The 27,208-nt window shown below is 38.8% G+C and overlaps 1 protein-coding gene across 8 annotated transcripts in view; it reads right to left on the bottom strand.

The window, feature by feature from the left end:
- Positions 1–27,208, bottom strand: part of NIPBL (NIPBL cohesin loading factor) — a 129,090-nt gene that overhangs the window by 14,094 nt on the left and 87,788 nt on the right. For all 8 annotated transcript variants that reach the window (XM_083575449.1, XM_083575450.1, XM_083575451.1 and 5 more), the window contains 22 exons: positions 25,496–27,004; positions 22,458–22,640; positions 19,973–20,176; positions 19,087–19,158; positions 18,892–18,981; positions 17,548–17,651; positions 16,811–16,897; positions 14,456–14,687; positions 12,855–13,006; positions 12,341–12,421; positions 10,926–11,026; positions 9,556–9,694; positions 8,467–8,549; positions 7,334–7,466; positions 6,605–6,748; positions 5,953–6,042; positions 3,975–4,189; positions 3,756–3,858; positions 2,091–2,189; positions 1,843–1,989; positions 1,359–1,493; positions 851–949 (listed from right to left, as the gene is read on the bottom strand). In XM_083575449.1, the coding sequence (XP_083431575.1) occupies positions 851–949; positions 1,359–1,493; positions 1,843–1,989; positions 2,091–2,189; positions 3,756–3,858; positions 3,975–4,189; positions 5,953–6,042; positions 6,605–6,748; positions 7,334–7,466; positions 8,467–8,549; positions 9,556–9,694; positions 10,926–11,026; positions 12,341–12,421; positions 12,855–13,006; positions 14,456–14,687; positions 16,811–16,897; positions 17,548–17,651; positions 18,892–18,981; positions 19,087–19,158; positions 19,973–20,176; positions 22,458–22,640; positions 25,496–27,004 (4,202 nt within the window). The remainder of the gene's footprint in view (positions 1–850; positions 950–1,358; positions 1,494–1,842; positions 1,990–2,090; positions 2,190–3,755; positions 3,859–3,974; positions 4,190–5,952; positions 6,043–6,604; positions 6,749–7,333; positions 7,467–8,466; positions 8,550–9,555; positions 9,695–10,925; positions 11,027–12,340; positions 12,422–12,854; positions 13,007–14,455; positions 14,688–16,810; positions 16,898–17,547; positions 17,652–18,891; positions 18,982–19,086; positions 19,159–19,972; positions 20,177–22,457; positions 22,641–25,495; positions 27,005–27,208) is intronic.

Raw genomic sequence — 27,208 nt, 5'->3', positions numbered from 1 at the left:
CTAACCTTATGACTATTGCTTTATGTTACTGTCCCTTCACTCTGTCTAACCTACAGTATTTTTGAAGCAGGGACCTCTTTCCTGTTAGGCTCTGTAAAGTGACATGCTCATTCATAGTACTAATAGGTTTCTGAATAGCATCTCAAATATTTGAAACACCATCTAAGTTCATTAATCATCAATGTAAGTCCAATGCAGACCAAATATGTTTTTGGAAACAATTTCAAATAAACACGAAATCTGCTTTATATAAATGAAAACTATAAAAATATTGTAAGTACAGTAGTACCTCTAGTTACGAACTTAATTCATTCCGGAGGTCCATTCTTAACCTGAAACTGTTCTTAACTATAGGCGTGCTTCCGCTAATGGGGCCTCTTGCTGCCGCTGTGCCGCTGGCACACGATTTCCGTTCTCATCGTGGGGCAACTCGAAGTAACTCTTTCAGGTTAGCGGAGTTTGTAACCTGAGGCATTTGTAACCTGAGGCATTTGTAACTCAAGGTACCACTGTACTGCAGGAGTATTGTTAAACTCTCTTGAAAATATTCGAATCCATTTAACTTTATGTTTACTTAATCAACTTCAATCCTACATACATGCCATACTAGAATAGTTGATCAGTTATAGGGAACCTCACTAAAAACCCAGAGTATTGTGCTACAAACTGCAACATTTGCTTGAGCACTACAGTATGAGAACTGGCAGACTTTAAAGAATAAACCAACACTTAGGGACAGAGTATAATCACCAATCATGTCAAGGACAATAAGAAAATTAGAACACGTCAGATACAACTCAATTTATCACAATTGATACATTAGTCAATGGGAACAATAGCACTCTCATACCACATCTGTAATGTTCAATATTTTCCTGGTCATTGCTTCTTTGTCATTATGGGGGGTTGGAGTAAACCACAGCTTCTGGAATGTCTCATTTACCAGTTTCTGGAAATAAAATGGATAGATATTGATTAGGTAAAAGTAGCTTTCCACATTCCCTAAACTACCAACAAGAGTCTACAAAAAGCACAACCCACTAGACACACATCACGAGCAGTTCAACTTGAATGGAAGGGAAATCAGCACCAATATAGCCTCAGTCAAGCAACCTCCACCCTGCTGAAGCAGCAACCACCCACTGCTCACAGGAGATCCAAACACTGCTTTTGAGAAGTGCTTTAATCCCTGCTCAGTCCCGCTGTCCTGGCTGCACAATCCTGTTATTTGCTGAAGTCATGGCATGCTGCTAAGGCAGGATGTCAGCTGATGGGTATGAGGACAGTGTTTAATCCTGCTCACCTGCTCACCTGCTCAGGGCTGCTCACCCCTGTAGTAAATGATTTGTTTACTGTACCTTAATGCCTTCTTCATCATTGACTCTGCGAATCATTTTCACACACATTTCTGTAATTTTGGGAAATGTTGGTTGTTCAATGCAGATATCCCTAAGAATCTTTATGACTCTTTTTCTGACACTAATACCAGTATCCTGAAGAAGCAAAAGAAAGAAAAAGTTTAATATTGGGGGGGGGGGGAATCAGCATGTTATCCATCTTACAACACATAGGGCAGCTATAAGCTGATTAGCAACAGATAGCTAATATAATGTCTATTAAAACATGACCACACGGTACCATGGTTAATAAGCTAAAACACTTAGTGTAAAATCCTTACAAATGGAGAAAAAATCTTCTTAATGCTCAGTATTGCCATTTGAGATGCATGTCAGAAACTATGTTTCAACAGAGGTGAACAGAGGACCATCATATTTATTTTCATCATAAAGAGCTATGTAAAAGTTGAACTTATAAAATGTTAGAATTTAAAAGTAGCCATACCAGTATTCGCTCAATCAGCATGTCATAATACTGTTCAGCAAGCTGTGGTCGACAAAGCACAAACCGACCAAGTAATTCCACGGCTGCTTCTCGTACACTAGTGGAATTGTCCATCAACCGTCCATGGACACCACGTTGCATGTCAAGCTATAAGCAACAAGCAAAAAAGAAACACAAAGTGAGGGAAACCATAAAAGATGCTTGTGAGAAAAATGTGTGTATGGTTACAGAGTGTTTTCTTTGTTTACCCTGGCTAGAATGCTGGGATCTACAGCAACAACCTCAGACAAACACTTCATGGCTTTTGTTCGAACAGCAATTGCATTTTCACCAAGCACACGCAGAATCTAATAAGAAAACAAAAAAAATGGCATTTTATTTGCTTTTGAAAAGTAGCACGCAATGTTTAACGAACAAAAATGAAGTGAGGAAACATGCTAGAATTGAAGTAAAATGAAAAACCAGCTACCAGAAATCTAACATAACCTCACCAAAGGGGCACTCAGTCAAACATATTAATTGCACCACCCCATTTCACTCCATGTGAAAGGTCCACATGTTTTGCCACAATTCAGTAGCCAAGCCATTATCTGAAATAGCCAATATTCCCCTCCTTCAAATCCTTGAACATGTGCACACTTGCATATGTGGAGGACTGGGGGCAAGAGGTGCCTTACGTCTTGCTGACATTTGAAACTGGTAGAAGCAGAAAGTGTTTGCCTGCTCCAAAGCCCAGCTTATTCCAAAAGGAGACTGGGTAGGGGCACCCTGTGTCCCACTTGATTCACTTATGGGGTGGGCAGGTGCATCCATTACCTGTGACACTTCTCAAGAATGATGTGAACTGAAGACCACTCCAGAGAATATTACGGCTGGCTGAACTGTAAGAGGGTAGGATTTTCATTGGCCATCACAGAGAAAGCACTTCCTCCTCACCAAAGATGCATGATTTTGGGGCCAGGAAAATAGACTATCCTGTCTATAGCACTGTTGGGCAGATGCAGCAGTGCACTGGAACTCACTACAGTGAGCCTTGGCTGCTTGTATCAAATATGGTCAGGGAGAAGGTAAAGAGAACATCTAGGCCACAGCACTGAGCCTAGGTGAGGGACATTTGCCGCGGTAAGTGGATTTGTGGAGGGCCTCCCCTTGAAATGAATGGAGGCTGTGCAATAGCAATGTTAGGTGGATTGTGCCCAGAGTGATATAAAATATGACTGATTGCTTGTTGATAATGCCTTCGTTAAAGAGGCATCTAAGTATGTGTTTTCTTTTGATTTTTTTGTGATAATTTTGGATCAAGTCCTCCATAGTAGCTATTTCATTACTCTTTCTGCTTTTTTAATCCACTCTGGTCAAGAACCACAATGAAGGCCAAAAAATTAAACAAAGTAGGAGTACGCTTGTATTTCTGGAGGCCTAACGTGGTGACCCATTCAAACATGCTTGCATTCCTATTAAGTATTAATATAATCAAGCTACTAAATTACGACATTCATCATGGCAGTACCATGCACTGCAAGCAAACTACTAAAACTATTTTCTATTCTGAGTTATTAAGCTGCTCTACTATGATGTGTGAATATACACTTTATGAGGTAATAGCCTTAAAATTCAAGAATGCAAATAAAGTATATGTAGGCAAAGGACCATTATCCTTTTAAGACACCTTTTTAACTTAAGGTTCTTGTTACAAAAATGAACAGATGAAATAAAGAGTTCAAGGAGGTGTGAAATGCATGCAGGATAAAGAAAAATGTTGTGGAATTGATACATAATTATGGAAGCATGTGGTGTTACCACGACCTATTAAATACCTGCGCTTAACAATGAACAGATATTGCACACTACCGCATAAGCGTTTGGAACCAGGAAGCCAACTGTATTTCACTAAGACTTCTGGCACAGTTTACCTGTGTCAAATAAATATCGAAGCTCTGGGCAAACGGCCTCATAGAGGCCAAGTAGCGAACAATCAAGCAAGCATCTTCATAGTCCACAGTATCAGAATTCATCCTGTAATGAAGTGGTAGAATATTGCTTTAGCATTTGGTTATCAACAGAAGAATATGGCAATACATGAACACCCAATGTTGTTTAGTAAATAAAAATGAACTAACTGTGGAACTCACCTTAATGTACTGAACTGAGAAGGTGCCGTTTTAATGATGTTGCGAAGAAATTTTTTGCGACTTTCTGCTCTGTGCATGATTTGTCCCGTTGTCTCGATTTCTTTTGCATGGTGTGTTCCTTCAGATGAATCATCATCCTTCTGAGTTTTCATTGCTTTCTCAGTCTCCATAGTAGTGTCCCGAAACCACTGTGCTATATAAAATTTCCGAGAAAACTGGTGCGGCAGGAGAGAGCGTGGGAAAATAAGTCCCAAAAAGGACAATGTCAGAAAGTATTTCATTGCTTCTACTGTTTGTTGGATATGCTTATTTAGTATATTTTTAATTGATGAAAGCTGCCTTGAGTATTTTTACAGCAACAGAAAGGAGGGATATAGATTTTCATAAATAAATAAATAAATAAGGCAGACACTAGTATTTTAGAATATATTGATATAAGTTCTTGTTACTGGAAATGAAGCAGGGCATTTCCATATTCCAAGCCAACTACATTTTGAATTACATATAGCTGAATTTATCAACTGTATTTTGAGTTGCATATAGCTGAATTTAACCCAAAGCCATTTTCATGTACAAGAGTTACTTCAGTTTGCAAATACACTTTAACTCCTGGATTATTTACACTACAAAACATGATAAAACAATTATAAACTGTTTTTAGACTCTATAATAAATGAACGTGTTCCTCTACTGCTTATTAAATGTGACCATCATAAAAGTGTTAGGGCCTACTCTTCACCTACCCAGAGTGCCTCTGTCCATAATACAGGACTGCTTACATGATAGGAAGCAGAGTCAATGACAACGGTGGTATATTCCCAATAAAGGAGAAGGGCCACAGCTCAAGGCATAGCACATGCTTTACATTCAGAAGACCCCAGGTTCAGTTCCCGGTATCTCCAGATAGGACTAGGAAAAATTCCGGCCTGGAAGCCTACCAGTCAGTATAGGCAGTACATTGTACTGAGCAAATTAGATCCAAAATCCACAACACTGAATACTTGATTCTTTTCTCTTTCACTCATGCAAAAGCAGCATAACATTTAAAAAGTAGCAAAACTTATTTGTGACACATCCAAGGAGTGCAACTCCTGCTTCAGCTTCTCAAACTTCTAAGAAGGGAGCAGGGAAAATGTCTGATTTTCACTTCCATGTTTGCTCCTTTATTTGAACTTCCCCCAAAAAAATCACTCAAGTTGTTTTAGTAACTACCATCAAATGTGGTTCTGTCATCTCTTTCTTAGGTTATATTACAACCCCACAAACTTTAAAAAGAAAAAAAGTATTGCCAAATTGGAAGAATGAGCATTTTTATACTGAACGGTGGTGTAGTGGTATATTTTTAGTGCAGGAGCTTGTCAGGACAGCCCCCAAACTTCCTAACACTGGGTGTGTATAAAGCAGAAAACAGTTTACAGTAAAAAGAGGCAATTTGCATGTAATACTAAAACACTGACATGTAAAGTTCAGCAGGGAAAAACACTAGAGTAATACATTTTGCCAGTTTTTTGCCTCATATCAGAAAGCTACAAGTAACATGAACTTTATAACTGTTGGTATCAATCTCTACATAACCTTTTAGATGTCCATACATACCACCTTTCTGTTTAACTTGTGATGCCTGTGTATCTAACTTAGTTGCAGTTTAAAAGTTTAAAAGGCAGTAGCCTTTGTGCCACCTCCTCTATTGGTGTGCTAAGGGAGAAAGGCTTAAGGTCTCCCAAGACCTTACTCACTCAGCTTAAAAGGGAACAAGCCAGCACATTTGCAAGGTAAGCAGAAGACCTTCCTTTCCAATGCAGCACCATGATGTGTGTGTGGGTGGGTGTGGGTGTGCGCCTGCGCATGTGACTTCTTTCTGCAAACTTTGGCCATGCCCAACATGGACATACCAGCCTCAAGGGGTTGGCCTACAGCTGATGTGGCCTTCAAGACATAAAGGGTTAAGCAGACTTTCACTTAAACAACTACAACATACCACTAGTGATGCATCCGTTTCTGTATTTTCTTCCAAATAATCTAACAGTGCCTTTTGCAGTTGTTGGATTTCATCATCCCCCCCTGAGACCTGTAACACACAATATATTTTAAATAAAATTCACACCCTTCCCAATATCTGAACACACTAACTTGGATTGATTTGACCTAAACACACTTTAAAGTAAACAAATTACAAAACACACCGGGAGCATCAATATGTCACACACAACACGTTAACACACAACAAAAATAAAAGGAATCAAGCAAAGTCGTCATACGCACAATCAATTAGTAGCAAGTGTGTGAAACACCATCTCCCAGCAAACCTGTTGGGCTGCTCCTTCTGCAGCAAATTTTTATTTTACCATGAAATTAAATGTCTCTTCCCCCTCACCCTCCACCTCCCACATCACCCCAGCTAACAACTGGATGCTCCCAGAGGCAACTGCCACAAACTTATATTTTAAGGGTAAACTAATCAAAATGAGAGGTCAAAAGCACTCTTGATTTTTGAGAGTAACACAAAGAAGAAATCTCACAATGCTATTTTTCTCATTGTTTTGTATGGGATGTTACTCCAAATATTTTATGGACACTAATCTCTACAGTGAAACCTGCCTTAAAATAATCAACAATAACTTCACTCAAACCTGTTTTAAAATTCGAGCTATAGATCCTTGATCCATTTTGCTAGTGACTGCATCCTTCCGCAGCCGTGCTGCTACGGTACCAAGATAGTCGAGTGATGCCACCCTCAAAGCCATCTCTGTAGATTTATTACTAAATTGATGGACCTAAGAAAATGAAAGAAAAAAATATATAAACTTCATTTTTATTCTCCTCACATTTCAAGACAATATTGCTTGATCCTCTCCTACAATAATGGGAAGAGTTCAGTAACATTATTTAGCATTTCACATATAATTCAGACCACTTCAGATCAAAAGCCTGCACTTCCCCATCCTCTCTCCATTTGTCAGAAAATTTCTTCTGCTTCTCATTTAGCATATCTTTACAGTTGACCAACATTAACTCAAGGATACTTCAAACATAGCTTTTGAAATCTGGAGTCCATTTCTGTAACCATGTTTAACACTGGCGAGACTTAACATGGAACAGTGATAATAGAGCAGGAGGGAGAAGAATTCAAAGTCTAAAAGAAGAAATGGTAGGAAAAGGAGTGAAATTGCCTGTTCTTCATCCCTCATCCTATTTAAGGATCACTCTTATATTAAGTCTTCACCAGCTCAAAGCACATTGCACTGCATGCAACATGCAGATTCAGTACAGTAAGACTATTTTCACAACTTACATCAAAATAAGCAAGCCATTATTAAAAGTGAAGCAGAATTATTGCTTCAAAAATCCAAGCATCTTACCAACAGTCTTCCCAATAGACTAAGTAGTAACTCCGCAGCTGGCCATTCTGGTTTGTTGACCGTGGAAAGGAGATCCTGAACGAAGTTCTCAAAGAGTGGCCTATAATCTTCTTCCCCTTGCTTGCTACCACATCTGTTTGAAGAAAGGAATGAAAAGGGGAAAATAAGACATAATGAATTCACCTTTCAATGAATCCTAGATTTTTCTTTTACATTTTAAGTGAGAATTTTCTGGCACTATATATATAATCATAAATGTGGAACAATATAACAGTAATAAGCCTGATAATCACACCTGGGAGAAGAAGTATGCCTTAACATCCTTTTGATGCCAGGTTAATGAGCGCTAAATATAAAAGCACTCACACATTTTTGCCTCCCCGGAACAAGCCCCTCCCAGTTTCACCATGGACAAGTTCATAAATGTCAAGAGTTATCCGGAATTGAGGGAGGGACAAAGAAAAGAGAAACTATGAGGGAAGGGTTGTTTATGATGCAGAAGTGTCTGCATGTAGTCCATGAAAATAGATTATTGCCACTGAATGCCAGCCATTGAATGAGAGTTTGGGGTTGATTCTGAGTGCCTCTGGACATTTTGAGAAGGAAAGTCCCAATGTTCCTTTCTCTGTTTGTCCAGATATCCAGACTGTGATAACTGTCCAACAGATCTGACATTGGAGCATTTGATGACAGGGATGCTGAGAGAACTGCAGCCCTGATGGAAAGTACGATGATGATGAATGAAACAGGGATGTGTTGTGCTTTGTATGCTAGAGGAATGCAAACCTTGATCTACTAAGCAATGGTGGAAGTAGATACTTCTTTCACCAGGGAGGGTGGAAGGAAACAAAAAGGCTATAAAATTTTCTGAACAATGATGTGCGTTAGATGTCTATTCTAAGAGCTCTGCACACAACCAATTTATGCCATAGGTCTTTGGTAGAGTGGGATAATTCCTGATATTCTCCAGGGAGAAAGAAAGAATTATAGAATTCTAAGAGCTTAATAAGGGAGGTAAGGGTAATATTTATCATGATCCCTGCCTCTTGAGCAAGTGGAAGGAGACAAAGCCCTGCACGGACAGCAACACAGAAATAAAACTTATAACACATGAACAGTTGAATTCTACTCACTTCTTGAGAAAAATGGAAAGGAAGTTTTGTGCTGTTCTCATGGCTGTTTCATATGAGTTTGTAATGAGGACATCCTGGTCCACCTGAAAATGAACACAGCGCCTGCTTACTGAATGTGTGTTGTGATTTATACAACAGCAAGTATAATACATACGTTTCTCAACTATGGACAAGGAGATGCAACCTTGCAATCACTTTTGAGTCTAATGAACATGAACAATACTGTATTTACTTGAACCTAACGCTCACCTTTTTTGGACAAATTACACTGTGAAAATTAAGGTGCACATTAGATTTGATGGCACATTTACCATATTGGCCTGAATATAAGCCAGACCCGAATATAAACCGCACCTTTAGAATTGAAAAAACAAATACCCAAATATAAGCTGCTCCCTTTCTCCCTGCTCCTGGCTACATACTGGGGGGGGGCTGCATTGCCGGCAGCCTTTCCCCTTCCTCGCTCTCTCCCTTCCCGGCCTTGGGGGAGAGGACGGGGAACTACGCACAACGTGGGCGCTGTTTGCCCTGCGCTCCTGGATGCATACCGTAAGGTTGCGAATATAAGCTGCACTTTAACTTTTCATGGTTGGAATTTGGGGGGGAAAGTGAGGCTTAAATTCAGGCCAATACAGTACATTCACCAGGAAATACTTTTTTTGGTTTCAATGTTCTGGAAATTGAGGTGCTCATTAGATTCAATGGTGCATTAGACTCGGTAAATACGCTACTTCATTATCTTAAAAACAAAATATAATTCACTCAGCCAATGAACACTGTGATCAAATAACTCAACCTCAGTTAACACAGTTAGTTGAATATTCATTTCTCACAGTTCTTTCAGTCTATCTGCTCTGTTGCCCAGGTTCACTTTTCTTCCTCTCTGATATATTGTGTTTACTTGCTTCCTCTCTCTTCAGTGCCTTTTCAACTTCTCCTTCAAGTGTCACCAACTGACATTTCCCCCTTTGCTCTTTCCCCACATTCCATGCCCGACCCATCACTGGCCCAGCATTCCATGAATTTATGATGATAACGGTAAGAACTATATGAACATATGCTAAATACATAAATCTAAAGCATTTTCACCTTCTTATTTGACTCCTCTTCAGAATTAGAGTCCTTCTCGCCTGATGGTAGATGCACAACACACTGAATTAGTTGTAGCACCAGTGCAGTCACCATTTGAATATACATAGGTTCACCATCAGTGTCACTGCTGTTCAGTCTGTTGAAAAACACAAACCTATTTTACTAATGTTAAAAATCAACCCAGTGGAAAACACTAAAACCCTTGGCATTTTTTTCAATTGGCTTCAATTATTACAATGATCTCAAATCTTATCCCCACAATAGGGTTGTGGTTTTGCATTCAAACTAAGCAATAAGCTTCCCCCAAAGAGCAGTACATTTCTGGAACAAAAGTTGATCCAACAGAAGTGTATCACTTTACTTTGAAGCTACATGATTTAAGCCAGGGATGGGAACTTTTCTGCTCTACAGCCCAGCTTGACTACAAGCAAGGTTGTAGAGGAAGACCCCTGACAAAAGCAGGACTTGGGAGTTGATGCTGAATTCAAGTCCCACTTTCAGCATGTGAAAGCTTTGGATCAGGAACCCCAGTGGAGATTGCAGTCACCACCCATGAGCTATGACAGCAATCCACACCTTCAGAAGGGATCAGCAGCTCCCAAGTGCTATGGAACAATTGGGAGTGCACTTCAAAGCTTTTGGTTGTTCCTTTGCAGTAATGTCTTTACCTGTCCTAAACCTAATACTGGGTGTAGATACAGATTGACAGAAGGTGTATGGCATGGGGAAAACAGCCTTGTAGGCCAAACTAGACCTGCTGGGTCTAATTTGGTCAGCAGGCCAAACTTTCCCCATGCCTTATTTAAGCATTCCTGCCTCACACTCATATATCTCCTTCCTTCAATGTTATCCCACCCTTCCTTTATAGCATTCAGAGTGGCATGCTTTGCATGGCTTGATCCTATGCTATACCCCACCCCTCTTTTATCATCTCATCAAATCTGTGATGTAGGTTGGGCTGTAACAGTAGCTGGCGCAGGTCACCCAGGGGGTTTCATGGTGGAGTGGGGATTGGAATAGATGCTTGCCTAGTCTTAGTCCACTAAACCTCACTGGCATTTCGTTAACCAATATTCAGTTAAGCCATATTAACAAAAAATTGAAAAAATTCAAGCAAAAAGTAGAGGATGGTAGGAGTTTTCCCTCGTCTGACATTTGATGTGTTTTCTACTCTCCCAACAGCCACAAACCTCGTATGCAAAATCTGAAATTGCACCTTAGATTCAAATCCCAACCCTGCAGTTATGCAGACATAGTTTGGCTTAGCATGCCCCTTGAAGCAGGCAGTTAACAATAAAATGTCTAAAAAAACAGACTTCTTCTAAAGATGGGAGGAGAGGGAGAGAGAAATTAGCACTGTACATTACCTGAAGTTCCTCAGACTTCTTTTGCTGGTTGGTAACCTTGCAAGTGAAGTGAAAATTTCTTCTAATATCAACTGCCTATGCTTTTCATATCTTGAGAAGACCTGAAAAAAGTTCATTATGGTTATTATATGTATTTCATTTCCTGTTTATTTTGCTGTCCAAAATACAAACTATTTTACAAACACACATACACACTTATTAAAACATAAAGTTATTTTCCTATTACCAACCAATATCTATAGCCAAGAGGTATGTATCCAGAAAAGTGGTATTAATGTAAATGTATTAAATGGTTTTAAATTATTTTGGAGAAGGTACTACTAACATTAATTTAAGAGAGTTGAAAATACCAACTCAAATTGTTTTCTAAGTAAACTTTCAAACCTAGTGAGGCTCACAAAGTTGTTCACACACTGAGCCATCAGGCTGGACAAACTACCGTACTTTTTTGTGTATAAGAAGAGGGTTTTTTACTCTAAAATAATGTTAAAAATCTGGGGTCACCTTATACATGCATAGTGCAGAGGGGAGACGGGCTATTGGTTGCAGCCACGAGCAGGAGCTTGTCAGCAGCGATTTGGTGGGTGATTGGTGGCTGCGGCAAGGGCTGCTGTGGATTGGCTGTCGCTGCGGCAATTGGGCGTGCGAATGCCGGCTTCTGTCGGTGAGCGAGCAGACGCGTTGTGGCTTTGGCGACACTTGCGATTTGTAGCGTTTGTCAGTCGGATTAGTGATTTTTGGCACACCCCCCCCCAAAAAAACACTCAACAACCCTGGGCAATCCCCCCCCATTTTCTTACATTGGAGTCCCCCAAAATAGAGGTCGTCTTATACATGGGGGCGTGTTATACATGGAAAAATACAGTAGCTGCTTTAAAGCTGCTGTCCTAATCTACACTGCTTCAAAACAAATTAAAAATCAGACCAATCTGCCTTTGCTATAGCAATGAGATTTCTCTCTCAGGGATATCTCCTTGTAGGTTTTCAGCTACTCTCAGCATGCCCCAAATCAAGTCAGTGTCCCATCATAGACACATCAGACATGGTCTCAGTAACATAATTCCTTAACCGTTGCCTACTATCAAAGCAATAGATTTGTTTGATCGGCAGTGCTCCTGCCAGCATATCCTTCCTTCTAACAATTAAGGTAAATAATGGCGTGAAAGATCAGTGGCGTTGTTATACTTTTCTCACAAACCAGCAGCAATCTGGGTTATGAGGCAAAGCTTAGTGAGAAGTAGTTCAGTGGGGAAAAGAACCTGTTGTCAGGCAAAGTTAGAAGTGAGGACATGATCAGGACCAGATTAAGTAATTCATGAAAGCCAACCCCCACAAAGGTTCCTTTAAAAACCAACAACACCACAAGAAGTCATTCATTTCTGTACAATTAAATATTGGTTAAAAGGTGTGCTTACTGCAGTGACAAGTTTGATGGCGCATAACTGAAGTTCACTGACATTTTCTACAAAAAAAGGTGTTATCCCCATTGAAGAAACCTATTAACAGAAAAGGAAATATATACATAAATTCTCATAATTCTTGAAAAACGAAAATAAAATCTTTTCAACAGAAAAAGACCTCTGATCATCATCTATTTAATTGTGTTCTCCAATTCCCATACTAGTCGCAGTAGCATACAACAGGGATGAAAAGGACCTCAGATTTAAGACAGAAAAACACATTTGTTTTCCTTGGGTATTTTGTAGTTATTGTTCTTCAAAGATTCATATATTTTCCATATCATATATATTCATAACTGACTGTCCAAGTTGCCTTATAAAATAAATTTTAAAATCTAGTAGCTTAAATTTAAGAAGTTTCATCATTACTGCTTGTAAAAGAAAAAAAATATCCACTGGAGAAGAACTTTAGACCTGTGTGTGTGTGCAGAAGGGGAAGAGAAATCTGGATAAAATGGATCAAACTTACCTGAAGAATAGTGGTGTCAGTAAGAAGCTGTATCTCCAACAGTTCAGCCAAACTGCTAACAATATCACAAATTTTGTTGTATAACATCACGATTACTCTTTGCTTATGGGTAGAACACTTGGCACGCTTTGCTTTTGAGCTTAATACACCACCTAGTAAATTTTAAAACAAGACACATTTTTTAGAAATTTAGCATAATGCAACCATATTAGATATAAAGCTGCTCCTCACCAAGCTCATATATTTCTCTTATCTCCTAAGATGAAATACAGTGGTACGTCGGGTTACAAACACCTCAGGTTATAAACACTTTGGGTTACAAACTCCGCTAACCCAGAAGTAGTACCTCGGGTTAAGAACTTTGCCCTAGGACGAGAACAGAAATTGTGCATCGGCAGCGGGAGGCCCCATTAGCTAAAGTGGTACCTCAGGTTAAGAACAGTTTCAGGTTAAGAACAGACATCCGGAACAAATTAAGTTCATAACCAGAGGTACCACTGTATAGTCAACCAAGTTGACTATAATAAATCAAGTTGATTGCATGTATTGTACGCATGAGAGGAGAGAGACCTTCTGAAGGGAACACTTAATGAAGCTTTTACACCATTAAGTATGCAAATTAAATTTACTCAAATCAATTATGACAGGACCCCAAATAATTTCAGACTATTCAGATCCCGACAGGATTTTCCCATAGTCAAAATTTTCAGGGAAAATGCAACTTATACTTTATGTTGCAGCTGCCACAGCTACCAATGGGAACCCTCTAAAGCACAAGCCAATATTCTGAAAAATACAAGAAGAGCATAATGAAAAAGAAAAGAGACCGCTGTGATGTGCTTTGCATGGGTCTATCAACAGCTATATATTGATAGACCAGCTAACAGCTATCAATGTCTGCTAGCTGCAATGTCCACACAGTTGGAAGCAATAGGCTTCTCAATACCAGTTGCTGGAAACCACAGGAGGAGATAGTGGCATTGTGTTCAGATTCTGCTTGAGGGCTTCCCATGGGCATCTGATTGGTAACTTTGAGCACAGGATGCTGGACGAGATGAACCACTGGTCTGTTCCAGCAAGGCCATTCATATGTTCTTATGGGGCTGTCCTTTCAACTGCTCCAAAATGAGCTGCCAGGTAGTCAATCAAATTGTTTTACACTTGTCTGAGCTTCACTTGTTGCCAGTCTCAATTCAAGGTATTGATAGTGACCTTTAAAACTCCAAGCAATCTGGGACCAGAATATCAAGAGTTCCCTTTCTTCCATTACATCACATATACTTGGCAGTATTAATTTATTTTAGCCTCCCCAGCCCTCTCAGATCTCTCTCTCTATTATTAAATTTGTTGTTGACAGACACTCTGGGCACACCAGTGGTGGAATAGAAAGGCGGGATATCAATACTTTAAACAAAATATATATCTAAGTAAAGTTGAAAAAGGCTTACTTTACATTAGAGTGGTTGGGGAAACCCAGCCAGATGGGCGGAGTATAAAGGAGGAGGAGGAGGAGGAGGAGATGATGATGATTTTGGATCTGCATGTATATTCTCTACAATAGTATGATTTCAAAAAGCAAGAAATATATCTGTTATACTAACCACCATGAGGGTCCAATCGGTAAACAGGATCATACTGAGGATAAAGTGTGTTCTGTAAGTGAAATTTAGTGTATTGAATAACTCTTTCTATTACATCTTCAATATATACAGCTTTGGGCATGTTGGGTGATGTCATAATGTTGATAGCTGTAAGACAGGCATCTGCAGATTTTGTGACTCTCTCCATGATCAAGTCTCTCCATAATCTTTCCTCATCTTCAGTGTCATTATTCTGTAGAAAAATTCAGAGTGCTAAGTTTAAAAGAAAACATTTTTAAAAAGCAATCAGAAAAAATAAATGTGAGCAAAGTTTACGCAGCAATAGTTAATAAATCAATATGAAAAAGTTTAGTGATTGCTCGTATTTTAAAACCTCTCAATAGCCAAATACAAACCAGGAATCTCTGTGATATATTTCACAATGCTACAATCTCAGAAAAACCCTTCCTGAAGTACAGTTGCCAACTTTTTCACCAGCCATGCTCTTGCGTCTAATCAGCCAGGGATTTTTTCTGGTTAGTAACCGTCACCCAAAATGACCCTGCAGAATGACAACAGTGAGTGAGGCTCACACTGTTCATGGCAGTATTGGAGCCTTACTCAGTATTTCTTCATCCATTGAGATGAACTCTTATAGAGCATCATTTCTGATAAAAAAAATTCTGCTCTTTTCCATCTTCTGTTAACCAGGTAGGAAACCATGTCAGGAAGGAAGAAGCAACACAAAAACAGGGAAAAGTCACTCTGGAAGAGCTCCTGTTCCAGCTAAGGAATCTGAATTTCCAGTGCAAGTGCATTCAGCTATTTCCAGTAACAGGGAAGTAAGAGCACTACCTCCCTCTCAAAGTGGAAGGTAAACAAGTCACTTTAAAGTCTAATTCTGTGGAATTTAGCATGATGTGGATAAGGCATTATATAGAGGTCACAGCACTTTGCTACAGTATTCCTTTAGGCCAGGGGTTGTCAACCTGGTCTCTAACGCCCACAAGTGAGCGTTTCGGGATTCTAGGTGGGCGGTAGGGGGTTCTACAGCACAAGCTGAATCCTCCTTCCATTGAGCACTGGTGGGTGGTAAGGAAATTTTACCATCAAGAAAGATGCATTAGTGGCCGGTAGGTATAAAAAGGTTGACTACCCCTGCTCTAGGCAAACCAACAGAAAGAGAAAAAATAGAATGTAGATCTTGACACAAGTCAGTCACAGAAGTCAGTTAAGAAGTCAGTTACAATAATGGGAAAAGGCCTTTGAGAACAAAAAACATGCAGACATATCACTGATTGAGAAATATAGAGCAATATGCATGTATGTAAATTGTCCATCCCAAGCCTTCAGGTGAGTTTACATTTCAAAATAAAAATTGGACACTAGAGGGCAGGCATGTGCCAACTCTAGGCTTGAAAGGGCCAGAATTCCTGTTTTCCACAGATGCATCTTTAGACTTTCTACTTTCAGTGTCAAATTCAAGAAAGGTAGCCAGTCTTCTGCTAGAGTAAATACAAATAGCCTTGGTTAGCATCTGTGATTCCCTCAGTGTGTGCATTGCTAAGTGAGCGAAAGCCTTTTGCACCGCAGCCACCAACATTAAGAAGGAAGAGTAGAAGAGGTCAGGGAGAAGGAAATGGAACAGGGGTGGGAGGGGGAGAGAGAGGGAAGGAAACAGATGTGAGGCAGAAAAACATAACAAAATGGGATGCACAGAAGCCTAGGTAATGGGAAGAGAAAGTTGGGGGGGGGAGTAATACATCGGGTACAGTGGGAATACAGAAAAGTATATAGACTGCAGGGAGAACAGAAAGGTAACAAATGGGATACAAAGGCATTTGGAAATGGGAGCAGAAAGTGGGGAGGCTAGAGAGGAGAATGCAGGTCTATGGTGGTATAAAGAAAGAAAAGTCTCTACTTGGAGAGAGATAATAAACAGCAGTATGGGACATGGAGAAATGAAAGGTAAAAAAATTAGCTAAAGAGAACACTGGTTAGTTAAAATTATAACAAGATGCTTGTCTTCAGTTAATGTATCAGTGATGTCCTGTTGATAAAATATAAACAAATCCTTTGTGGTTATTCGAGTTGTGCATACCTAGACTAGTGGAACCTCTATTTCAATTTAAAGAGGCTCTCTGTAGAAATGACTTCCTAGTAAGTTACTTAGACTAGATATTATTTTCTCTAAGTGACATTCTCAGCTGAGGTTGGTAGCAATGTCACAGTATACTCCATGCCATCTGAACCAGCCTTATTAGGATTTCTCAAGTGCAGTCTCCAGTTCAGAAGGAGAGCTGGAGAGGCTATTTCTAGCCTCTCAATTAATGTATAAAATAAATACAATGATACTAGCATCATTTAGCAACTTACATGGTTAAGAAGAGTAGAAAGCTTTGAACCATCTTGAATATTCTTCTCCAATATGTTCAGGACTTTCACTGTTTTTTCTGTTGAAAGCTAAAAACAGAACATTTTATCTACCTATTATCCTTCATGGATATGATAATCTCTATGTCCACCATTTGGACTTATAAACAGAGTTTCTTTCATCCTCAAATTGCATATCCTTACTTTCACTTGCCAATTAAAAAAGTAATGGCTCCAAATAAAATTCAAAGTAGATCCTAGTTCAGCTCAAGGTTAGGATTGGGGGGGGGGGGGGGAGCTGTCTCCTAGTGCCCAGACAGAGCTCAGACTAGACTGCAGGCAACTCTCAAGTTACATTGGGATTATGTTCCAGATAGCGCCTAAAGCCAAAATAATGTATCATCAAAACCCATGGGGTTCTTGAGTGGGTGGGCTTCCCAAAGGGGGTTTTTCCTGGACGCTCACCCCATTTTTGCCTTCTTTTAAATTTATTTTAATTTCTTAATTTCCCAAGAGAATAAAGCTGAATGTGTATAAGTTGTGAGTTACCAAAACAAATAACAAATGTCTATACATTTAACTGACAGCACACACTTGTCTTTTACATTTTGTCCCAAATGCCCTGAAGATTAAAAGAGCTCTCAGATAACATCTCTTCCAGAAGAAAAATATTTGTTGAAGAATCCCTCTGTGAACAAAAATCTGCTGCATTCTTCATTTTTAAGGCAGCAATAACTTACCCTGTCCATAATGCCCATTGCCTTAATTTTAGCAGATTCACTGCCCAGTTCACTAAGTTGATGCTTTCCCAATAAAAACTCCTGAGGAATTTCATCATCATCACCTAAAGAAGAAGAAATTGAAAGATTTCATTTTTCTTTTCAATGCAGCAGCATGACAGAACGATTTTAAAGATAGACAGCAATACCTCAAGAAAGTTATAGCTGTTGTTTTTATTTTATCTTTGTTCCTTATTTTTCCAATCTTCAGTTTACCTTAGTTGTGTATCAGTTTGCCTTTTTTTAAAGTCCACTAATATGCATTTCACATAATATATACTTTTTGTATGCAATTTTGCCTAATATATGCATTTTTGCGTACACTTTCCCCAAATATATGCTTTTTTATAAGCATATTTTTGTTGCAGAAGTGCATAACAGTTAATGAAGAATGTGAGCCCAACTAATTTCTCCATCCCTCTCGACTACAGAAGCATAGGCTAGAAGACTGTCTCTCAAAACCTAGCTCAAAGTTTCTCAAACTGCTCCATAAATCAGCTCCATTCAATTGGTCCACTGAAACATTGCAGAAGAATTGAGAAGTTATGAACTTTAAATTTTTGTGATGACAGAAACTGAAGCTATTTTGAGCAGGGTTGAATTATCAAGCAGGCTAACAAGACCATAATCTAAGGTTCATGATCCAGGGGGACCCCCTATGCCATTCCATGGTTTAATATGAATGAGCAGTGTGCTTCTGCATGCCGCTCAAAAGTCTTGGCTTTGATCCTTCTGTGTGACTTGAATGCTGGAAACAAATCATAAGCATTGGCATGTTGTCAAGCAAACCTTGGCTCACATTTTGTTTCCCCCTGACAAAACACAAGTGGTACACAGGAAGATGACTTAGCTACTATTCATGGTTTATTTAGTGAGAAGCAAACCACAAGCCTGGGTCTAGATGACACAACAAGCTGCTCCTGGTGTAGCCAAGAAAGCAGGAGGAGAGAAGTAATGACTCCACCAGTACACTGCTCAATTGCATAAAACAATTAAGGTGTAAATGATGTGTAAACATAGCCAATGTCTGCAAGTACAGCAGTTAAGAGATCCCTGGCAAAAGTTGGGTAAAGAAACCCCTGAATTTCAGAACAAAAGTCTAAGCAACACAATCATTCCACCCTGTCTAAACAGGAATTTTTGTGCGGGTTGCAATGACTATTCTTTCTTGAATTCTCAAGCAGTGCCATGGGGAGGGGGAGTTTTAGGAAAATAGTGTTCGAGTCCACTAAAGATGTCAGTCAAAAAAGGCCCGAAATATATATAGCAATCTAGGTATCATTTGATAGGAAAAGGATTATTTACCAAATGCAGTATAATCCATGTCTTCCAAATTGTCCAAAATATTTTCTACTGAAGCGCTGAACCTCTTGAAGGTAGACGAATCCATCATTTCTAATAAAAATATGAAGTATAGTATATTTGAGCCATGATCAATTAATGGCAACTAACAATGGCAAAGACATTAAAGGTAGGAAACAACGGCGGCAGCAACCTTACCTTCTGGTGTTAGCTTTGGTTCATAAGCTTTCCTCTTCTTTTGTTTCTCTCTTTTCTTCATTTTTCTAGCCACTTAAAATACAAAATGGAACATTTCCACAAATGCTTTCTTATATGGTAATGCAAATATTGTGTTCAGACATCACAATAATCATGGTTTATGGAGATGGGAATGAGCCCAGCCTCCTCCCTGGCTCATATGCTCTCCTCTCCTCCTGCTGCATGGCTGTGAGAGGAGACAGGAAACTTTTGCTTCCGCTTTCAGTTACCTGAAGCTTAGCATTATGTCCAAACCCTAAACTGAAGTTAATCTTAATTATGGGTTGTTGAAATAAACTAGCTTCACTGCCAAGGTTAACAGCTTCCAAGCAAGCCAGGATCACAATCCAAATTCAAACCATGTTTGACTTCCAAATCCTGACTTTTTTCAAAGTCATTAACCATAGTTCCTGGTTCACATGAATGGAAAGCTATGGGCAATTGCAGCTTCCTGGTTTGTTTTGTTGCCTACATAAAAGGAGAAGTGACGTGGGGGCTATGTGTAAGTATATGCAGCTCATGTATTATTGTGGCTTATTAAGCCAAGATTTCATTGTGTGAATGCAGTAATTCTTAGGTTCAGGTAGATGTCACATTTAATCAATCTCAAAACTTCCACACTCCTTCTTGGGGACATACTGAAGTAGAGGGGAATACAAGCCAGGGGAGACTAGGCTTCTTCCTGTCACTATAAAGTATGGTTTATCATGACATTCAATATGACCAATACAACTTTAAAACTATCTGTCAGTAAGTCAGGTTCTTAAGAAACTTTTTTTAAAAATTAAGCCTTAGGAAAAAATTATCACTAATGTGAGAGCAAGTTTAACAGTGGTGTGATAATTACCCTCACTGAGGCTAGGAGGGGGAGAATAATCATCTACATCTGAGTCTTCTGGACTACGATTGCGATATCGACTGCTACCAGAGCTCCTCCTTCCTTCATGATAGTGGCTACTCCTTTTATGTTCTCCAGAAGCTCGTCTGTCATGTTCTTCATATTGCCAAGCTTTATCATCCTCTCTATCCTTTTTATGCCTTTTCCGAGAAGCTAGAAATTAACACACTGTTATGAATGCAAAGTCCAGGTTAAAGAAACTCAACTTATCTTCCAGCTAGGAGCAATTCACAAGCATGTTTTCACTTCTTTCTTGGTGCAGTAGTAATCATGGAGGACAAACTGATAAAGCTCAAGTTGCTAAATTCTACTGAAAGTTTTCAAGCACAGTATTCTATATACAGAAACACGGAAGCCCATCCTTTTCTGTTTCTGCACCCAAAAGCTTGTTCAGCCTTTTATTTCTCATCTAAGGTATTGCTGTGCTTACCTGGGCTCCAACTGTCACCTTCGATTTTTGGATCAAGATCTATATAAGCTATTCTTATGATTGATGTCTGACTTTCATTTGCTGTTTTCACTTCAGAAATTCCCACTGCTAAATATATAGGCTGAGGTATGGGTTGTTTGTTTGTTTGTGGTAGTGCTAGTGTTTTTTAATTAAGCAGCAACATCCCAGATGTGCATGCAGAACTGACTTGTTTGCCAGCCACTTCTTTGAAACCTTGATGCTGTTCCAGAATTCCTTTACTTACTTTATTTCTCTTGCTCACTGAAACAAACATGTTCTCTCTTCTTTACCGTTTTCATCCCTGGCTCCAAATGTCATCAGGTGTTCAGTTTATATGTCTGATTCTCACTTTTCAGGCTCTCAAAAATTGGAGGGGGGCCCTTAAAAATATATATATTGATGTTCCTGTCTGGACTCTATATTAATCTGACCTCTTCTTGATAAATCAAACGTCTCTCATACCATCAAACTTCTGCAACCTTTCTTCTTTTGCCTCACCCATAATAAGAAAATTAGTATGTTCCAGAAAAGTTTCAAAATGCAAATTTGAATTTCCCTCCTATGCCTTTTCCCCTTCTTGCTCTTTATAAATTGCCTATTGGTTGAAGTTAGTGTTCCTTGACTAGATAAAACTGTGTATCTAGCTTCAGTTACTGAAAGGTATATTTTTTAGCTAAAACTTTGATTTTCATTTCAAGACCAAGGACACCATTATCTGCATCATTATTTTCCATTTCCCCCTAATTCTTTTAATTTTGTTTTAGAAATACAATTAAATTGCAATACACTTTGTTTAGGGGCCTATTCATTTTATCTTCTTGTAAATAAAGCGTATCTGTAGCACCATGAAAGTAGTAGGACAGGAACCCAGAAGTAGGCATGTGAATGTTATTTTCCACTCCAAAATTTTTCAAACCCTTCCACTGAACCATAAAACCTTTCTTCTGATGTTTCTTTACATTTTGTTCACTTTTTGCTCAGTTTCTAGGAAGGGAAGGAAAACATAGTAAGCCATCTTTTTCAGCCCAACTAGTTCATTAAAGGTGATTAATTTTTCTATAAAACACAACTTCCTGAAGCACCACAGATGAGTTCTCAAAATAAATTTGTTTACTGTTTAAAGAAAAAGAGCCATGTATGAGTTCCATGACTGCGTTTATCTCTGTATTGTAGTGAATTCCTATTAAGTGACCTTTGTCTAAGTCAGGCATAGGCAAACTCGGCTCTCCAGACGTTTTGGGACTACAACTCCAATCATCCCAAGCTAACAGGACTAGTGGTCAGGGATGATGGGAGTTGTAGTCCCAAAATATCTGGAGGGCCGAGTTTGCCTATGTCTTGTCTAAGTTATCCCCCCAAGAGTTGCCATACTACACCAAAACAAAAATTTTTTTTTCCTTCCAGTAGCACCTTAAAGACCAACTAAGTTAGTTCTTGGTATGAGCTTTCGTGTGCATGCACACTTCTTCGTATCTGAAGAAGTGTGCATGCACACGAAAGCTCATACCAAGAACTAACTTAGTTGGTCTTTAAGGTGCTACTGGAAGGGAAAAAAAAAATTTGTTTTGACTATGGCAGACCAACACCGCTACCTATCTGTAACATACTACACCAGCATACCTCAACACGGCCTACTATAGTTTCTTCAATATGTCTACAGTACCCTACACAAGAAAACCATCCAGACTAAATTCTGTCTCAACTCCTATTTGCTTTTATCTAAGGTACTCAAAATGTGACACTGCATGTTACTTGGCTGTTTCCTTACTATGCTGAATCAGGAAGTGATTTACTTCAGACACTGGGTTACTCAATGAAGACTACAGAATGCTGAGTGTGTACACCTACTTGGTCCCCACCGCCATGTGAACTACCCAGGCTTCATCCTTGCTCATCTGGCAGGACTGATTAGGAAGACACCACAAACCATTTTTAACACAATGTATCACCATTATCAAAATGAGAAATCACCACTCTACTTACTTTCAAAAGCCACTTCACTGTCATTGTCATCATCAGAACTGATTTCAGCGTATTTTGGTTTTTCATTTACTGTGCTACGCTTACGTTTGTTCATTTTCACTCGTTCACAGAGAGGCATGGTAGATTCAATTTCTGCTAGGAGTTCTGGAGGTAATTCCTTTAACACTGACTGATCTATGCTACCTATCAATGAAGAGTACACTGTGAGTGAATAAGGTTCTAAACAAATTAATATTTGCATGTGTTGATTAGCACTTTCACCTGTCCTTTCACACGGTATCACAATATAGTTTCTAAAACTTAAAAAGTTATAGCAACTAGCAACACACAGCATTATCAGCAAAAATACTAATTCAAACTTCAAAGTACAAATTGTTAATTAAAATATCAAATCAATCAAGAGCTCTTGTTTGCAAAAAATTAAACTTTAAAAAATCATCTCCCTCTCAGAAGCAGCCTACTTCAGCATGACTCTTCATAATGTTTTATTTGCAACCATTCATTACCCATTTCATATTTGCATATGTAAGCAGATTGTGCATGTAACCAGATGAAGGCAACTTTGAAAAGCTAGTTATGTTAACAAAATGCATATTCCCAACTTATAGCAGAGCAACTTTATGTGCATCTTTAGATACGCTGGCATTATTTATAAAAAGCATACTGTACAAACAAGTGGCAAATACATCAATAATACGGTTCAATTCAAGGACATGCCCCCTCCTGGCCTCCTGCCTTAACACAGTGAGCTGTGTTGCAAGCAGCTGACAGTAACTGCTGAACATTGGGTGAAGGTGCCTCCCACAAGTTTCTGCTCACAAAAGGTGCTTCTCTCCAACTTTTGGTGAGCCTCCCCACCCCCATAAAGACTTTCTGGGAGTCACCTTCGAATGATGTGGGAAATGAAAAATTTCCTACAGAAAAAGAAAGCGTTGGAAAATTTTCTATTTCATATGTTCATTAAGAGCAATGAAAGAATGTCAAATGCAAAGAAGGCATTAGGTAAGCTTGGCAGTTTCAAAGTTTTTAACTTTGTTTACTGAATACAAGAAAAGTATGCTTGCTAAATCAGATCGTTCTCTCTAGTCTCTGCTCCCCTCCTGTTCTATTTATCCACAGTGAGCTGCAACATAACCACTGTGAAAACAAGGATATTTCTCCAGTTATGAGAAATGAGGCATTACCCTTCTCTAACAGAACAAATGACTGAGGATGAGATAAAACTCACAGACACCTCTTCTCCCACTTTGACCACCTGATGCAAACTTTCACCCTCTAGATTGTTCAGTTATCTAAAATGTTTAATACATCTGTCATGAAATCTGTTCATGTGCTCAAATTAAAGTCTCTGACCCAGATATTAGTTATAGATCAAGAGCTATTTAAATAAACCAGTTTTACATTAACTATCGAAGTATGCTTGTTTTACAGCTCAGCTCAGTTACTATTGTCTCAGGCACATCTGGGAAAGGAAATAGTTCATTTTTCGAAGTGACAATGAAATCAAGAAATAAACCCAACAGTAGGTCTGCATTTAATAATGACAACATTCACATATCACAGTGAGCCAGAAACCATGGTGTACCATGCACAAGCCCATTATACCTATTCGGCTCCTCCCTGCTTGTGCTGAGGAACATAGCTTACCATGGACATATGAATGTAGCCATTTTTTAATGCTAAAATGGGAGCTGTAGTTCCAGCATCAGTGACCATACAGTAATCGCTCTGTTTAAGTATAGATCTCAATATTTTGCAACCAAACATAGATTGAAAGCTAGCCACTCTTCTACATTCAGCTAATATTTACAGAAATAAAGACATATAATACATTGATGCCTTCATATATATTTTTTTGAAATTTGCATTAATTATAGTTACACATGTGTGTGCAATATAATAGTATCATGTTGAGCAAAAACATTTAAAGGAAAGGATATTAATAACTGAGAAAGGACTACTATGTGTAGAAATGAGTAAATTAGCTACAACCTGGACAAGAACAGAAATGCAAAACAAGCTGAACATGGTTAACTAGGTGTACATGGCTGATCATCTGCTTATACTGTACAATATTTACAAAAACAAATTAATTTCCACTTTCTAGGTTGATATGCAGAATTAAACAGTTAGCACTAAATCTTCATCTGAGGCTCTTCTTTGTGTGCTTCTGTCAACTGAACTTCAGCAGGTGGCTACAAGTGACAGAATCTTCTTGATAGTGGCATACTTCCTCCTCAAAGAATTCCAGCCGGCGCTTACTGCAATGCCTTCTCAGCACCAAATACCGTTTTATTTTCACAAACCTACTAAATCATGATTTTTTTGAAAAATAAAAAAATCTCTTTCTTTTCTTTTATCTGTTTTGATCCAAGTATACTTTGTTGATAAGGTATTAAACAGGGAAATGATTATGTAATCATTATTTCCCGAAAGCTAGATAATCTAGGCAGATTGGTGACTTCTATGAAATTCCAACTTTAGGACAAGCCTACACCTGGAATTTTTAGAGCCATGTTTGTTTCACTATACCAAGCTAATAAATATTGGTCATACTCAGTGTAGACCCACTGAAATTAAAAGACATGACTAATTTAGACCCATTAAAAGTCCACATTGGTTATACTTAGCTGGATAAAACAGATAGTATTGTATTTTACTATTTTTCTGAAAAATGCAGCAGGTTACCACCAAAGATGAAAGCTAGAAACCCTAAGAAATAATGCCTAAGTAAATATATAATAAACTCGATTCCACAGCTAGGCTGAAATAAAAACATGTACTTTTCCTGTGGGGTAGAAAATCAACACCTACAATACTTTTATCTTTGTTAAACAACCTTTTTGGATAATCAAGCTTTGCAAGTACAATCTAATACAAAACAATCCCTAATATGTTTACACAAACTGATTTAGGAAAGTCATGGTTAGGAACAACAACAGCAGCAACAACAAGAAAAACCCTCTTTACCAAAATTAAAATTTAGAATAAAACACACCACGATACTAAGCATAATGGATAAAAACTTGAAAACTTACCTTTGTTTGATCTGGATGACTTGTTCTTGTTAGGTTTAAAACAAGAGCTTCTAGATTTGTCTTCTCTATCCTTAATAATTTTTTGTACATCATCCAAAGAAAGCTTCTGCAGAACAACAACTGGTTTAGCTCCTTTATTTAGATCCTCCACGAGCCCAATCTTCTCAACTTTGTCCTTCGGTTCACCCTTAATTTCTGATTTCCTTGCTTCGTGCATGACATTACCATCTTTATCACGTTTGATTTTTGGAATGATAAAGTGTTTCAAAGCCCCCGATCTTCCCCCCAACAAATAACTGGGAAATTCCGCTTTATTGTCTGTGTGTGCTTTGTTACTATCCATTTTGCTCTTATTACCATCTGTCCTTCGTTCATCTTTACTGTTGTGTGATTTAAAACCCGGTCTATCTGGCCTTAATTTACCAATATCACTTTTACTTTCTTGTTTAATACGAGGGCTGTCAGGTCTTGGTCTCTGATCCCCAGATGACAGCCTATCCCGGGACTCACCAGACTCATGCCTGTGTTTTCTGTCTAGTTTTTCAGGTTTTGTGTTATCAGATTTAATGATATATTTAGAGTCATGCTCGCCCTTACTCGAAGACCTCAAATACTCAGGTCTTCTCAGCTTGGATGAATCTCCTCTGTGTCTTTCTGATTCACCCCTGTCCTCAGATTTTTGTTTAAGGTTATCATGATCCCGTCTTAGAGAGTCAGAAACTGAACGTCCATCTGTCCTCTGTTTTAATGCATCAGGCCTTTCAGATTTCACTCTGGAAGGATCGGATTTCATGTCCATTTTATATTTAGATATATCAGGCTTCTTTTCTGAAGATGATTTACCAGAATCCCGCCTGTTTTCATGTCTGTGTTTGGGGGTTTCTGGCCTGCCTTCATTCTTCTGCTTTGGGGTTTCTGGCCTGCCTTCATTTTTCTGTTTTGGAGTATCTGGCCTCACTTCATTTTTCTGTTTTGGAGTCTCAGGTCGTTGCCTTATTTCCTGTTTGCCATTATTCTGCTTGCTCTCGTTTGGTTTCACATCCACCTGTCTACTCTCATGTTTGCTCTCATGTTTAATTTCTGCCTGCTTGCTTTCAGTGTGTTTAGTTTCTATCCGTTTACTCTCATTTTGCTGCACTTCTGCTTGTTTGTTTTCATTGTGTTGTATTTCCACCTTTACACCTTCGGAATCTGACTTTTTCCTAGGGATGTCAGGGTGGTTTTCAGATTTTAGTTTAAGTACTCCAATAACATCCTCTTGAGGAACAAAAACAGAACCATCGTTACACTGCTTTATCTCTTCAGGCTTTTTGATGATGTCAGAGTCCTGAGTAGCAGTTGCCTGAGAGTCCGCCCGTCCTGCTTGTTGTAGATCAATACTAACCATCAAGGCTGGCCTCGACCCATTTCCTGCAGAACCTGTCTCCTGAGAAGCTGGTTTATTTCCTCCAGTAGCACCTCCAGCCTCCTGTGGATAGGAATCTTGTTTTCGTTTCTTCAAAGGCTTATCTGCAAATCAAAGAAAGAATAAATTAAAAATCTTCATTTTAGTGAATATATCAAGGAAGGAATGAAACTTATGCATTTTTGTATGTTCATAGACTATGACACATAACTGGACTGCTGTAGAAAACAATATAACCTAAAATGAACTAGGGAAAGCTACTGAGATTTAAAAACAAAACAGTCACACTAAATTATGTTTGAACCATC

The sequence above is a fragment of the Podarcis filfolensis genome, assembly GCF_964270895.1.
Source record: "Podarcis filfolensis genome assembly, chromosome: 11".
Classification (NCBI taxonomy): Eukaryota; Metazoa; Chordata; class Lepidosauria; order Squamata; family Lacertidae; genus Podarcis; species Podarcis filfolensis.
The sequence above is the reverse complement of the archived record's forward strand: the minus strand, read 5'-3'. Positions and strand labels throughout refer to the sequence as shown.